The following is a 17062-nucleotide window of genomic DNA, read 5'->3' as shown; positions in this document are numbered from 1 at the left end:
ATAAAATAAATAAATCTGTTTTTACAAAGAAAAATATCAGATACCAGACCAAGTGGGAACAGTTGGGTCCATCAACCGGGAAACCTGGTCCCCCAACGCAACCCGTTCCCCAACGCAATATTCCACCACTCACCCATAGCTCCCACGGGAGGCCTGGTCCCCCAACGCAACCCGTTCCCCAACGCAATATTCTACCATTCACCCATAGACGATAACTGCATGGGGGCTGCTCATTTCGCCTTATTTTTAAACTTTTTAAAAAAGCATTTGCATTTGCTAGCTAGCAGAACTCAGTGTACTGTGACTTTAAAAAATACATTTGCACTTGCTAGGGCTAGCAGAACTCAGTGTACTTGGACAGCAACAATGTTATGAACATGGGGGCTACAATCCCATTGTGATGTCACAGCTGTAAGCACAGGGGAAAAGCAGGGTTTTTTCCCCAAATTTCTGCACATTTGTGAACATTTTCATAAATAACTCAAGAAATAATGCATGAAATTTTCAGATAAGACCATTTTTGACCACGGTATAAATCTCTATCTATGTTTCTATAGGAATAAGTAAACATTTTACCATTAGAGCGTCATGTTTTTGAGCACTATGATCACACACACACACACACACACACACACACACACACACACACACACACACACACACACACACACACACCCAAGATCAATTTTAATAGTTACAAAATGTCCCTGTACTTTCTTGCCTTTTTTTAACACATTTTTCAAGTAGGATTTCATCAAATCCTTAGGCTAATATATAACAGAAAATCTACATGCATTTTGCAATTAAATAACTCTATATGCCAAATTCAGATTATGCTTATGATTTTTATCCTTTATCACCTGCTTAGATATCGTTCAGCCAGAAGTCTTTGTTGTAGAAGGTGAGTTACGGTGTCCATTTGAAATGTGTCACCTGTGAAATGTGTCAAGTGTGAAATGTGTCACGTGTGAACCGTTTTTATATTTATTGTCACTTTTTTTAATTGTTTACATTTTGTGTTTAAGCTTTCCATTGAGATACTTAATAATGAATAGCTTACAAATCATGAAATAAAAATCTAGTTCGCTCACCTATTTTAGCGCTGTTTCATTCTGCAGTCCTTCCCGCTGTCAATGCTATTTATAGCACCATAACCGTTTTTTTGCAATCACGTGATCTAAAAAAATTAAAACAACGCAATTATAATTACCCTGGCGTGAACTACAGGTCTCGTGGTGGATTAGGTGCCGACATTTTGTAAGGGAGCTTCAAAATCTGTCAGTTTCCCAGGTGTCTTATATGGTTTGTTTTTTTTGAATTCTCGTTGGTTTTTTTTTAAATTTTGTAAGTATTACATTTTAGTCAATTTTAATCACAAATTGGCTCAAAAGAATCATAGGTAGGCCCATTTGTAATCTTGTGGTTTTTCATTATGATTTAATAACTTTCAAGTTTGGCCACCCATGTCGCAGTTTGTACGGTACTAGACTAAGTGGGACCCGTTGGGTCCCATGTTCACACGGGAGGGCAGGTCCCCCGACGCAATATTCCACCTCTCCACCAATTCCAATATTGTTGGCCAGTGGGGGGGCTTTCTGGAGTGCTGGTATGGGTTCTTGAGGCTTCCCTCAAGCCTGATCTGCTGGCAGCTTACTCACGGCTGGTGGACTGGCAGTTGACATGACTATTCCTTGAAATTCATTTTCAAGCAGGGTGCAAGGCCACCAAATTCAAATCCATGTTCCTACCATTTCAAGCAGGGTGCAAGGCCACCAAATTCAAGTGCAGTTTCATACCACTTCTAGCTGGATCCAAGGCCACCAAATTCAAGTGCAGTTTCATACCACTTTCAGCAGGGTGCAAGGCCACCAAATTCAGTGCAGTTTCATACCACTTCAAGCAGGATGCAAGGCCGCCAAATTCAAGTGCAGTTTCATTCCATTTCAAGCAGGGTGCAAGGCCACCAAATTCAAATGCAGCTTCATACCATATCATGAAACAACCATAAAACCACACAAAACACCAAACTCACAGTTCAGTAGACATTCAGTGTGTTCAGTTGATTCACAGCTCAGACAGAGTCATGACCTCTCCCTCCCCCATCATGCAGAGACTGAGCCACACCCACACTTCCGGGTTTTATAACCTCTCCCCCTCCCACCGGAAAAGGTGAGGCTTTCATGGCTTGATTGACTGGAGAGATATTCTCAACATTTTTTAAACACTAATAACACTTTTATTTTTCATTGATGGGAAGAATTTTCTGCACCTGGTCAGCGAAGGGGGACTGAGTAAGATGGCCAAATATCATAGCCGTAAGTGGTAGCGTTTTATCTAAAATCAATATACAGTGCAAACAGGAAGTAAGTGCATTTGCAGTAGTGCCTTTCAACTTCAAGCCAAAGCACCAAAGCCGCCATTTGCAGTAATAAGTGCCTTTCAACTTCAAGCCAAAGCACCCAAGCCACCATTTGCAGTAAATAGTGCCTTTCAAATTCAAGACAAAGCTCCCAAGCCACCATTTGCAGTAAGTAGTGCCTTTCAACTTCAAGCCAAAGCACCCAAGCCACCATTTGCAGTAAGTGCCTATCAACTTCAAGCCAAGTTGTGTGTGCATATCTGTGTGTATATGGATATTTATATATATGGGTTCCCATAAATACAGCGCTCAGTGGTGAAACTGAAGGTCTCCAAACTTCCAGATTATTTTCTTGTTTTTATGTAATATTCCCATTGTTTCATATCCTGTATTTTAAGCGTATAGCCAAAATAATGAGATGAATAAATAAAATAAATAAATCTGTTTTTACAAAGAAAAATATCAGATACCAGACCAAGTGGGAACAGTTGGGTCCATCAACCGGGAAACCTGGTCCCCCAACGCAACCCGTTCCCCAACGCAATATTCCACCACTCACCCATAGCTCCCACGGGAGGCCTGGTCCCCCAACGCAACCCGTTCCCCAACGCAATATTCTACCATTCACCCATAGACGATAACTGCACGGGGGCTGCTCATTTCGCCTTATTTTTAAACTTTAAAAAAAAGCATTTGCATTTGCTAGCTAGCAGAACTCAGTGTACTGTGACTTTAAAAAATGCATTTGCACTTGCTAGGGCTAGCAGAACTCAGTGTACTTGGACAGCAACAATGTTATGAACATGGGGGCTACAATCCCATTGTGATGTCACAGCTGATTTATAACAGAAAATGTACATGAATTTTGCAATTAAATAATCATATGCCAAATTCAGATTATGCTTATGATTTTTATCCTTTATCACCTGATTAGGTAACTTTCGGACAGACTTCCTTGTTGAAGAAGGTGAGTTACGGTGTCCATTTGAAATGTGTCAAGTGTGAAATGTGTCACGTGTGAACCATTTTTATATTTATTGTCACTTTTTTTAATTGTTTACATTTTGTGTTTAAGCTTTCCATTGAGATACTTAATAATGAATAGCTTAAAAATCATGAAATAAAAATCTAGTTCGCTCACCTATTTTAGCGCTGTTTCATTCTGCAGTCCTTCCCGCTGTCAATACTATTTATAGCACCATAACCGTTTTTTTTGCAATCGCGCGATCTAAAAAAATTCAAACAACGCAATTATAATTACCCTGGCGTGAACTACAGGTCTCGTGGTGGATTAGGTGTCGACATTTTGTAAGGGAGCTTCAAAATCTGTCAGTTTCCCAGGTGTCTTTTATGGTTTGTTTTTTTTTAAATTCTCGTTTTTTTTTTTTTAATTTTGAAAGTTTTAAATTTAGTCAATTTTGATCACAAATTGGCTCAAAAGAATCATAGGTAGGCCCATTTGTAATCTTGTGGTTTTTCATTATGATTAAATAACTTTCAAGTTTGGCCACCCATGTCGCAGTTTATACGGTACTAGACTAAGTGGGACCCGTTGGGTCCCATGTTCACACGGGAGGGCAGGTCGCCCGACGCAATATTCCACCTCTCCACCAATTCCAATATTGTTGGCCAGTGGGGGGGCTTTCTGGAGTGCTGGTATGGGTTCTTGAGGCTTCCCTCAAGCCTGATCTGCTGGCAGCTTACTCACGGCTGGTGGACTGGCAGTTGACTCATGACTATTCCTTGAAATTCATTTTCAAGCAGGGTGCAAGGCCACCAAATTCAAATCCATGTTCCTACCATTTCAAGCAGGGTGCAAGGCCACCAAATTCAGTGCAGTTTCATACCACTTCAAGCTTTAAACACTAATAACACTTTTATTTTTCATTGATGGGAAGAATTTTCTGCACCTGCTCAGCGGAGGGGGACTGAGTAAGATGGCCAAATATCATAGCCGTAAGTGGTAGCGTTTTATCTAAAATCAATATACAGTGCAAACAGGAAGTAAGTGCATTTGCAGTAGTGCCTTTTAACCTCAAGCCAAAGCACCCAAGCCTCCATTTGCAGTAAGTAGTGCCTTTCAACCTCGAGCCAAAGCACCCAAACAACCATTTGCAGGCAGTGCCTTTTTACTTCAAATAACCCATATTTTCATTTTCAAACCACATTAAAGGGCTCACAGTTTTGTAGACATTTGTTCAGTGTTATTCAGAGCTCAGAGAGACGTGACCCTTGGCTTCATCCATCTTGCAGAGACTGTGAGGCACACCACTTCCTGGTTTTATAGTCCCTCCCCCTCCCTCCAGCAGGGCAGCAGAGAGAATGGTGATTTATTTTTAAAAACATTAATATCTCTCTGATTTGTCATCAATGGGAAAAATCCTCCGCACCCGTAAGGCGGAGGGGGACTCTGAGCGAGGTGGCCAAAAATGATGCCCGTAGGTGGCGGCGTTCTGTCGGAAATGGCAGCACAGTGGGCCAAAAGCGGTCAAGATCAGAGTTTTAGTAATATAGATATATTATACAGATTTATATATCTCTATCTATCTAGTTAGATATATATTAAAACTGTGTGTGTGTGTCTGTGTCTGTGTCTGTGTCTGTGTGTATGGTTCTGCCTGGGTGTGTTTCTGCCTGGGTGTGTTTGTGGGTGCTACGTTCGGCCTTTGATTCCATGCTACGCCAGCACTCCGTCATTAAACGCCATCATTTTTTCCATGTCACTAGCTCATTCACTTTTACATCCGATTTTGCACTCCTCAAAACATTTCTTCTTTTTATGTACCCATTTTTAAATAAAATCCTACACCCCCCCCCCCCCCCCCCACTCTCTAATTTTGTCGCCTCCTGCTGGCCAGTGACCATAACAGCTGCTGACGCCCGCACTGCCTCACAGATGCTGACATTTTTCACAGCCGCTGCCAACGCCCGCCAGCAGTCTCTCTGTCTCTGCCCTCTCTGTCTCTCTCTCTCTGTCTGTCTCTCTCTCTCTCTGTCCTCTCTCTCTCTCTCTCCCTCTCCCTCTCCCTCTCCCTCTCCCTCTCTCTCTGTCTCTCTCCCTCTCCCTCTCCGGAGACTGCCGCCCGGTTCGACGACCGCCCGCCGCCTCCCTCGGGATCCTCACGTCGATCCCCGCCCGTGGCCCCCCCCCCCAGTCCATGCCTGGGCTCGAGCAGAGCCTGGAGCTGGAGTGAGCGCCAAACCCGGGGTTTGGGATAGGGCCGTGACCGGGGCAAAAAAAAAGCCTCCCCAAGCCCGCCAGCAGTCTCTCTGTCTCTGCCCTCTCTGTCTCTCTCTCTGTCTCTCTCTCTCTCTGTCTCTCTCTCTCTCTGTCTCTCTCTGTGTCTCTCTCTCTCTGTCTCTCTCTCTGTCTCTCTCTCTGTCTGTCTCTCTCTCTCTCCCTCTCTCTCTCTGCCCCTCTCTCTGCCCTCACACTCCCCCCCCACGCACCAGAAAACAGACCTGGAATTTGAAGAGGCTGAGGATCACACTGAGGCTGACGGCTGCTGGGCGGCAGTACCACTCTCCTCCCCCCCTTCTCCCCTTCTCCCACCCTTCTTTCCCACCCCCACCCCTTCGCTCTTACCTCCATACCCCCTTCTCACCCCTCCCCCTTCTCACCCCCTCACCGTGTGTGTGTGTGTGTGTTTCTGTGTGTGTGTGTGTGTGTGTTTCTGTGTGGGTGTGTTTGTGGGTGCCACATTCGGCCTTTGATTCCCTGCTACGCCAGCACTCCGTCATTAAACTCCGTCATTTTTTTCCATGTCAACCGCTGCGCGGGGGAACAGCCAGCGCGACAGAGCCGGCGTCTCACAAGTGCCGAAGATGCGATGCCTCACACTCTCTAACCAGCTGGAGTGGGGGACAAACCCGGGGTTTGGGATGGGGCCGTGACAGGGGCCAAAAAGAAGCCGCCCCACGCCCGCCAGCAGTATCTCTGTCTCTGTCTCCCCGTCTCTGTCTCCCCGTCTCGTTCGTGCCAAAACCCTTCTTCAGACTGATGCAGGGTGGGGGGGGGGGGGGCCGGGTGAAGAAGAAAGGAAGAGGTCTGAAGAAGCGTTTCGACCCGAAACGTTGCCTATTTCCTTCACTCCGTAGATGCTACCTCACCCGCTGAGTTTCTCCAGCACTTTTGTCTACCTTCGATTCTCCAGCATCTGCAGTTCCTTCTTGAACGTCAATAGAAGGGAGGTGGGTTGAAGCAATGGTCTGGGCTGCGTCCACAATCCGCTGCAATTTCGTGTGGTCTTATATGGAGCTGTTCCCAAATCAAACTATGATGCATCCTGATAAAATGATTTTGATGTTGCATCTGTAGAAGTTGGTGAGAGGTGCAGGGGACATGCTGAACTTCTTAAACCTTCTAAAGAAGTAGAGGCGTTGGTATGCTTTCTTGGTAGTTGCTTCAATATCGGTGGTTGAGGAGAAGTCATTGGTGATATTGACTCCTAGCGATTTGAATCTTTCAACCATCTCTACTTCAGAGCCGTCAATGCAAACTGGAGTATGTGTGCCCCTTCGCTTCCTGAAGTCGACCACTATCTCCTTTGTCTTGCTGACATGGAGAGAAAGTTTGTAGCCTCAACACCAGGACACGAGGTTCTCAATGTCCTTCCTGTATTCCCTCTCATCATTATTTGATATCCGGCCCACAATGGTGGTGTTGTCTATGAATTTGAAAATTGAATTAGATTTGTACATGGCTGCGCAGTCATGGTTGTACAAGGAGTAAAGACGGGGCTGAGAACACATCCTTGTGGAGCACCAATGTCGAGGATCATCGTAGAGGATGTAAGCATCCCTGGAAGAAATATTCCTGTAGACTCGCATTGAGAATTGGATCACTATCCCATCACATCATGTTCTTCACCTGTGTGTGGAGGAAAAAAACATTTAAAGGAGCCAAGATGATCTCTTCTGAATGACTCAATGCTCGACAAAGATCTTTTCTCTTTTCTTGTTATTCTGTCTGAGTAGTAACATACAATTTTACTTCGGAGTCACGTGAGTGACGACGTGAAGAAGAAGGGCCATCCGTCTGCGTGCGCGTCATACCGTCTGAACGCAATGCGCGCGACGGACTGGCAGGCACTGTGTCCTCCCAGCCTGTCGGGATGGGCAGGTAAGGAAAGTTGAACTACTTACCTGCGTTCTTTCGGGCCTGAAGCTTTTTGTAGTTTCAGAGACCAGATGTCGAGGAGACGGTCCGCGGGGAAGTCGGCTGCCGAAGACCGCAGCATTTCCAGTAGCGGGCGACGGTCTTGTTCCCGACATTAGCGCCGGCAGCTGAACCGGCAGGAGACTTCGTGCAGGAGGAGGAGCTCCGTTGGTGGACCCGGGGGACGTAATACCACCCGCAAGTCAAACAAACCCGTTGACTCAGATGAGTCCGGGGAAAAGGGATGCCCTCCCTCAACGGAGAGCGTCTGAGGATGACTCTCCCACATGGGGCAACTTTTTGGAGAAGTTGCTCCAACAATGACCTGCGCCAAAGGATGGAGCTGTGTCAGCCCGGGCCTACAGCAGGCAGTACCGGGAGCCTCGCACATGGGGCAGCCCAATGTCTTCCCCATTGGAGGGGGAAGTACATATGGAAGAAACCACTCTGAATCAGAGTACAAAAGCAAGGGGGGGGAAACCTTCCCAGGGACAAGCAGAAGAAAGGAAGTAAGTAAGTAACTTTTACTTACATAGCACTGTTTAAGTTAACTCGCATTGACACCAAAGTGCTTTACATAAAATGAATAATAAGCACAAAAGAAAAGAAGTACTTCTGCAATCATCCAGGTTCCACTGGGTGCTTCCCTGGATGGAGATCTAGCAAATATCTCCTGCTCTGAGGAGAGGAGCATTCAGGGTCAGTTTCAGTCTGACCCAAAGCAAGAATCTCATCTAGGTCCGCTGGAGGGGCCATGTCAGCGCAGGTATCCTCAGGGGCCTCCGGCAGCACCTGTTTTCAGGGCTGCCTACAAATCTCACTCTCAGTGGATGGGAGTGTAACTGATCTTGAATTTAAAGTATGAACATACTGAAGCACATGCATATGGCCTCAAGAGCCAGCAGTTGGCAGAATATCCGCACGCTACAAATGCTGGCAAGGGAACAGCGCTATCAGGGTGACTTTGGAGAAACCAGCCGCCGAATCCTCTCTTCAGGTAAGACCAGAAGAAGGAAGCAAAAGCTGTCGGACCAATCAAGGTACCAACGACAAGCAAAACTTCATCAGTAGGCGACAACGCACCCCACACCTCCATAGGGGGTAAGCGGTTCACTGAAGCCGGTGGTAGCTTGAAAGGGGCACGGAAATATGATCAGAGTCGTTTTTCAAGGCAGACTCAGAATTATGGCCAGAAGGCAGGCTCAGTATGATGAGGTTTTCAGACCAAGACCCAAGCAGAGGTCAGGAGAAACATGGAATCCACACTCCCTACCAGCCCTATTCCCAATCAAGGAGAGAAAAGGAACCCGCATCAGGGGCCTTTGGGCTTACCACAAGACCACCGGTAGCCATGGAGGTAGGTAGGTCTGGGTTTACTGAAAGAAGGGATTGTGGACCAGTTACATGTTGGTAATTTTACTCTTGTGTTTTTGTTCAAAATGACAACAACATGAATTTCAGATCTGGTTTTAAAAAACAGATAATAACATGTGATTATTTTTACTGCACAACATACATAGGTTCCAAGCAGACTTGGAACTCGGACTGGAGTTGTCTTCAAGGCAGGCCCAGTATTTTGGGCAGGATTGCCTTTCAGGACAGGTGACAGATGGAAGATGTCACTTCATCCAGGTTAAACTCATTTGTGCAGTACAGACTTTCAGAACAGCAATTTTTTGTTAATGTCTAACAACTGTTTTATAGGAGCTTCCTATAAAATGGTCACATGGCATGCATCGACCTCAAAGATGCATACTATTCACTAAGAACAGGAGATATTTGAAGTTTAACTGGATGGCATGGCTCTGCCAAATGGGTTGACATCAGCTCCTAGACTATTGACTAAACTACGGAAACCAATTCTGGGTCTACAAAGGTCTCAGAACCACATAGTAATGGCATATTTGGAGGACATTTTCATTTTGGAGTCACCAAGAATTGGCAGAAGCATCAGTCAAAGCAAACCAAAACCCTGTTTGAAAGAATTGGTTACCTCATCCATCCAGGTCAATCAAAATTGACACCTACAAGGGTAATTGATTACCTAGGATTTACTATCAAAAACAGTAAATATGTTGGTGACTTTGCCTAGGGGCAAACAACAGTATTTAATTAAGCCTGCTGTGACCTGATAGTCAAATACTAGCCATCTATCAGGCAAACAGCGAGTGTAATTGGCAAATAGTAGCTGCATTTCCAGCAGTACGTCACGGGCCTTTGCATTACCAGAATTTACAGCGAGCAAAGGAACGAACACTCAGATTCCATGCAGGCCAAATTGGCAAAACTATGGATTACCAACAGAGGCCATTGTTGAATAACTATGGTGGATAACGAACGTGAGACAGCTCAAGGGAAATTTTGCTCCAAAGCCATCGGGGGTTCTTCAGACCTATGCAAGCGGCTAAGGATGGGGAGCTACCAACACAGTCTAGAGCTGTGGGGGCAGATGGAATGAGCAGGAGTCTGTAATTCCCCAACACATGGAATCAATTACCCAGAATTGTTGGGGGCACAATATGGACTCAAGGTTTTCTGTAGCAATATGCAACCGGTGCTTGTTCAAATTCAGATTGATAACACCACTGCGGTGGCATATATCCATTAACAAGGGTTGTGTAAAATCTGTATCTTACGACAGATTGTCAAACCTCATTTGGCACTGGTGTATCGAGAGGAATATTTGGGTAACAGCGGTCTATCTACGAGGTTGATATAACACGGTGACAGATGCTGGATCACGAATGTTTAATAACAACACAGAATGGATGTTGAATCAGACAGTATTTAACAAAATAACTACACGATTTGGCATACCAGATATTGATCTGTTTGCATCTAGACTAAACCATCAGTTACCCAGATATGTGTCCTGCGAGCTGGATCCAGGAGCAAAGGCAGTGGATGCTTTCTCCCTCAATTGGGGAGGAATGTTTATGTATGCTTTCCACCAATTTGTCTCACAAACTGATGCTTGACCAAAATCAAGCAAGACTAAGCCACAGGCATATTGGTAGTGCCAGATTGGCCTACTCAAGCCTGGTCCTCAAAAAAATTTGGGAATTATAGTCCAGCCAGTTATGGCTGTACCCAAGAGCAGGGACCTCCTAGTGAACCCAGTTACAGGGAGTAATCATCCACTACATGAACGTATTAACTTGTTGGTCTGCAGATTCTGAGGAGGCCATTTCAAGGCATAGGACTGTCCGAACAAATACAACACAGTTCGGATAACGGATGTCTTGGAGTTCCTATCAACTCTGTACTATAACTATAAACAAAGTTATAGTGCAATCTATAGTGCCAGAGGCGCACTCTCCTCCAATCTGATACTGCAAGCAGGGCACGGGTCAACAGGAACGCACCCCTTTACAACAAAATTCATGAAGGGAATTTACAATTTAATACCTCCAAGATACATGGACACATGGGATGTGAGCGTGGTACTAACCCTACTTTGACAGTGGGGACCGCCTATAACTAACCCTGAAGGTGGTATGCTGACAAAGAGTCCAGACACTGGAAAAGCTACGGTTGGACTACATGACCACCAATATGAACAACATAACATTCATAATCAGGAACCTGATAAACAGAGCAGGCCAGGAATGCCAGGGATGGAGATCCAGTTCTTGGCATATCCAGAGGACCAACGGTTGTGTGTGTGGTAACATACTAACACCACTATCTGAGAGTTACGGAGAACCTCAGAGGCTCAGAACAATCGGTCCTCATCAGCCATAAAAAAACACACCAGAAGGTGTCAACTCAAACCATCTCCAGATGGTCAAAGGAGGTAATGACGGTAGCAGGAGTGAACATTTATATGGTTAAATCTCACTCCACCAGGGCTGCATCTACGTCGGCAGCAAGAGCTTATGGACGTGCCCCTTGACGACATCCTAGTGGCTGCAGGATGGACGAATGAAATAACGGTCCACTGGGTTTATAACAAACCCATAACCAGACTGGGGGTGTTAAGTTCTGTCCTTTAGTTTCACCCCAAGGTTGGGAGGGGTAACTATTTTTTTAAACTTATCTTTCATTTAAAGCATCAGTGTCTTTACTTAACTACGTAATGTCTGAATGCTTTAATGATTACACGCATCCATGGTCAATCCATTCAGTGTGTGACGCCTGGATTCGTAACCGGCGTAAAATCACAGAGCTTTGAAATCTTCATGTAGTCACTCACGTGACTCCGAAGTAAAATAGTAAGATTAAACGAGAATTTACCAGTTTGAAGTTTGATCTTGATTTTATGAGGAGTTACGATGAGCGATTACGTGCCCACCGCTCCCACCCTCATACTATCAAGGTCATATGGAAGTTCTAGTTTCTTCACAATCTTACTATTCTCAGGTCTTCTTTTTATCTGTGATTTAACACCGCTGCTTTGAAGATTGACGTGCACGCAGACGTACGGCCCTTCTTCACGTAATCGCTCATCGTAACTCCTCATAAAATCAAGATCAAACTTCAAACTGGTAAGTTCTCGTTTAATCTTACTATTATGAAGCAGAGTAATTGCATATTAAGCATAAAATTCAACATTTTATTTATTTTACATGCAATATCAGAACCTCAATAAGGACATGAACTTAATGTACGAGTCTGCTGTTGAAACTAAATAGTGTTCTTTTCAGACAATAGAGTCTAATTGACAATGCCTAATCTAAATACTAAATTTCTGTAATTTAATTTTTTTTAAACATTTTTAAATGTAGTTTATCCGATATATTGATTATTTGTTTTCACAGCAACCCAAATGAGTTTCCCAGATGATTATTATGATATGCCAGGTAAATTACTGAAGCACATTTTAACTTGCTTTGTATAAGAACAAGATATCTCGCGCTCACTCCCTCTCCTCTCTCTCTTTCTCTCTCAATGTCCTTCAGTGGATTTGCCTGCATATGTTACATGTAATGTGTTATTGCCGATACAAGATATGATAAACTATGTTTATGTAAATTTCATGACATATTGTTATGGTTGCCGAGCAAGTATAAATTATTTTAGATTTGATGCGTTCAACTTGTCTAAATACTGGGAAAGATTTTATTGTTATCAGCAAATGTGTTGATTGTATTTCCAGTACCACTAGGCAGGCTATTAATCCGCAGGAGGGTCTAATCCAGGCCACATACTGGGCTACATTGACATATGTTCAGGTTGAATTACATCCATGATATTGTTTCTTTTAGCTGTTGGTTTGGAGCCATTTCCTAATCTGGCATTTAAAATCCCTAAATGTATCAATTTTTTTAAAGTAACCAAACGTGAGGCACTTTATCAAAAACTTTGAGGAACTACAGCTTAACAATACGCACTGGATTTTCCTCATCCATCAGCATTGTGCACCCTTAAAAATGTTATTAAATGGGGGTGATAGGGAATAGATGGGCTGCTCCTACCCCTCCCCCTCCCACTCTTACTCCCCACTGGCCCCTCTCTCCCCCCACCCCTCTCTCCCTCCCTCCACACTCTTCCCCCTCCCTCCCCTACCCCATCTCCCTCCTCCCCTCCCCCCATCCCTCCCCCCTCCCCCACATCTCTCTCCCCCTCCCCCCCCCTCTCTCCTTCCCCTCCCCACCCGTCTCTCCTCCCACTCTCCATCTCCCTCTCCTCCCCCTCCTCCTCCCACCCCTTCCCTCTCTCCCCCCACCCCCTTCCCCCTCCCCCTCCCCACTCTTCCCCCTCCCTGCACACTCTTCCCCCTCTCCCCTGCCCCATCTCCCTCCTCTCCTCCCCCCCTCCCCCACATCCCTCTCCCCCTCCTCCCCTCCCCCACCCCCACCCCTTTCTCCTCCCCCTCTCTTCACCCCTCTCCCTCTCCTCCCCCTCCTGCTCCCCCACCCCCTTCCCTCTCTCCCCCGCCCCCTACCCCTCAGTCCCTCTTCCACCACCCCACCTACCCCTCTGTCCCTCTTCCACCACCCCACCTACCCCTCTCCCCCTCCCTATTCACTCTTCCTTCTCTCCCCCTTACCCCAGCCCTCTCCCTCCCCACCCCTCTCCCTCCCCCACCCCTCTCTCTCCCCCTCCCTTCCCCACCCCTCCCCTCTCCTCTCCCCCACCACTTCCCCCTACCCCGCTCTCCCATTTCCACCACTACCCCCTACCCCCTCCCTCCTCCCTCCCCTTTCTTCCACTTCTCCCCCAACCCCTACCCCTCTCTCTTGCACCACTCCCCGCTACCCCTCTCCCACCCCCTACCCCTCTTTCCCCCTTCCTGCCCTCACCGCTCTCCTCCTCCCCATCCCCCTCTCTCTCCCCCTACCCCGCTCTCCTCTCACTCCCCAATCTCTCCCGTTTCCTCCTCCCCCTCTCCTCTCCCTCTCCTCTTCTCACCCTCCCCTCTCCCACCCCGTCTCGCTCTACCCCCCCCACCCCGCCGCCTGTGTGTTTGGTGGTGGTTAGTGTGAGTGATGCCGCAGATCATCGTAGAGGATGTAAGCATCCCTGGAAGAAATATTCCTGTAGACTCGCATTGAGAATTGGATCACTATCCCATCACATCATGTTCTTCACCTGAGTGTGGAGGAAAAAAACATTTCAAGGAGACAAGAGGATCTCTTCTGAATGACCAAATGCTCTACAAAGATCTATTCTCTTTTCTTGTTATACTGTCTGAGTAGTAACCTACAATTATGAAGCAGAGTAATTGCATATTAAGAATAAAGTTCAACATTTTATTTATTTTACATGCAATATCAGAACCTCAATAAGGACTTGAACTTGATGTATGTCTGCTGTTTAAACTAAATAGTGTTCTTTTAAGACCATAGAGTCTAAATGACAGTGTCTAATCTAAATGCCAAAATTCTGTAATTTATTTATTTTTAAACATGTTTTCATTTTGTTAACCTTATAAATTGATTATTTGTTTTTACCTCAGCACTCATACGCAGAAAAGCTATTGTACAAGATCCTATCATACAAGGTAAATCACTGAAGCACATTTTAACTTGCTTTGTATAATAACAAGATATCTCTCATTCACTCCCTCTCCTCTCTCTCTTTCCCTCTCAATGTCCTTCAATGAAGTTGCCTGCATATGTTACATGTAATGTGTTATTGCCTATACAAGATACCATAAGCTATGTTTATGTAAATTTCATGACATATTGTTATGGTTGCCGAGCAAGTATAAATTATTTTAGATTTGATGCGTTCAACTTGTCTAAATTGTGGAAAAGATTTTATTGTTATCAGCAATTGTATTTCCAGTATCAGTAGGCAGGCTATTAATCCGCAGGAGGATCTAATCCAGGCCACATACGGGCTACATTGACATATGTCCATGATAACATTTCTTTTGCCTGTTCGATTGGAGAAATTTCCTAATCTGGCATTTGAAATCCCTAAATGAACCTATTTTTTGTAATGTAACCTAACATGAGGCACTTTGTCAAAATCTTTGAGGAACTACAGCTTGACAATACGCACTGGATTTTCCTCATCCATCAGCATTGTGCATCCTTAAAAATGTTATTAGCTTGTATGTGGAGAAATAAAAGCACTTAAAGGTGGTGATAAGGAGACCCTTTCTGAATGACTCATTGCATTACGATGATGGGTGGGAAAGGAATGGAGGGTTATGGTCTGAGCGCAGGTATATGGGACTAGGGGAGATTATGTGTTCGGCACGGACTAGAGAGGTCGAGATGGCCTGTTTCCGTGCTGTAATTGTTATATGGTTATTATTATATGATCTATTCTCTTTGCTCGGCAGTTTACAAGCCAACGATGTGAATATTGATTTCTCTAACTTCAAGTAACCCTTGCATCGTCTCTCTCTCCGTCCCTCCCCCACCCTATTGTCGTACTAGTTTTACTGTTGTCCTGTTGAGTTCTTCTGTCTACGAGTGCAACTCGTCCTTAATTATACTGCTGCCTTGGCGAGGCAGCGTGAGGTATAAATGGAATCAATAGAAGGGAAGGTAGACAAAATTGCTGGAGAAACACAGCGGGTGCGGCAGCATCTTGGGGCGAAGGAAATAGGCAACGGTTCGTGCCAAAACCCTTCTTCAGACTGATGCAGGGTGGGGGGGGGGGGGGGTGAAGAAGAAAGGAAGAGGTCTGAAGAAGCGTTTCGACCCGAAACGTTGCCTATTTCCTTCACTCCGTAGATGCTACCTCACCCGCTGAGTTTCTCCAGCACTTTTGTCTACCTTCGATTCTCCAGCATCTGCAGTTCCTTCTTGAACGTCAATAGAAGGGAGGTGGGTTGAAGCAATGGTCTGGGCTGCGTCCACAATCCGCTGCAATTTCGTGTGGTCTTATATGGAGCTGTTCCCAAATCAAACTATGATGCATCCTGATAAAATGATTTTGATGTTGCATCTGTAGAAGTTGGTGAGAGGTGCAGGGGACATGCTGAACTTCTTAAACCTTCTAAAGAAGTAGAGGCGTTGGTATGCTTTCTTGGTAGTTGCTTCAATATTGGTGGTTGAGGAGAAGTCATTGGTGATATTGACTCCTAGCGATTTGAATCTTTCAACCATCTCTACTTCAGAGCCGTCAATGCAAACTGGAGTATGTGTGCCCCTTCGCTTCCTGAAGTCGACCACTATCTCCTTTGTCTTGCTGACATGGAGAGAAAGGTTGTAGCCTCAACACCAGGACACGAGGTTCTCAATGTCCTTCCTGTATTCCCTCTCATCATTATTTGATATCCGGCCCACAATGGTGGTGTTGTCTATGAATTTGAAAATTGAATTCGATTTGTACATGGCTGCGCAGTCATGGTTGTACAAGGAGTAAAGACGGGGCTGAGAACACATCCTTGTGGAGCACCAATGTCGAGGATCATCGTAGAGGATGTAAGCATCCCTGGAAGAAATATTCCTGTAGACTCGCATTGAGAATTGGATCACTATCCCATCACATCATGTTCTTCACCTGTGTGTGGAGGAAAAAAACATTTAAAGGAGCCAAGATGATCTCTTCTGAATGACTCAATGCTCGACAAAGATCTTTTCTCTTTTCTTGTTATTCTGTCTGAGTAGTAACATACAATTTTACTTCGGAGTCACGTGAGTGACGACGTGAAGAAGAAGGGCCATCCGTCTGCGTGCGCGTCATAACGTCTGAACGCAATGCGCGCGACGGACTGGCAGGCACTGTGTCCTCCCAGCCTGTCGGGATGGGCAGGTAAGGAAAGTTGAACTACTTACCTGCGTTCTTTCGGGCCTGAAGCTTTTTGTAGTTTCAGAGACCAGATGTCGAGGAGACGGTCCGCGGGGAAGTCGGCTGCCGAAGACCGCAGCATTTCCAGTAGCGGACGACGGTCTTGTTCCCGACATTAGCGCCGGCAGCTGAACGGCAGGAGACTTCATGTAGGAGGAGGAGGAGCTCCGTTGGTGGTCCTGGGGGACGTAATACCACCCGCAAGCCAAACAAACCCGTTGACTCAGATGAGTCCGGGGAAAAGGGATGCCCTCCCTCAACGGAGAGCGTCTGAGGATGACTCTCCCACATGGGGCAACTTTTTGGAGAAGTTGCTCCAACAATGACCTGCGCCAAAGGATGGAGCTGTG

At 45.6% G+C, this 17062-nt stretch overlaps 1 protein-coding gene across 1 annotated transcript in view; it reads left to right on the top strand.

Moving 5' to 3' along the window:
• The window catches only part of LOC116983527 (inter-alpha-trypsin inhibitor heavy chain H3-like), a 119647-nt gene that overhangs the window by 81179 nt on the left and 21406 nt on the right, over window positions 1–17062 (top strand). Inside the window, exons 20-22 of the mRNA XM_033037336.1 lie at window positions 869–901; window positions 3294–3326; window positions 12278–12319. Coding sequence (XP_032893227.1) covers window positions 869–901; window positions 3294–3326; window positions 12278–12319 — 108 coding nt within the window. The remainder of the gene's footprint in view (window positions 1–868; window positions 902–3293; window positions 3327–12277; window positions 12320–17062) is intronic.

The sequence above is a fragment of the Amblyraja radiata genome, chromosome 18 (genome assembly GCF_010909765.2).
Source record: "Amblyraja radiata isolate CabotCenter1 chromosome 18, sAmbRad1.1.pri, whole genome shotgun sequence".
NCBI classification, from domain to species: domain Eukaryota; kingdom Metazoa; phylum Chordata; class Chondrichthyes; order Rajiformes; family Rajidae; genus Amblyraja; species Amblyraja radiata.
The sequence above is the reverse complement of the archived record's forward strand: the minus strand, read 5'-3'. Positions and strand labels throughout refer to the sequence as shown.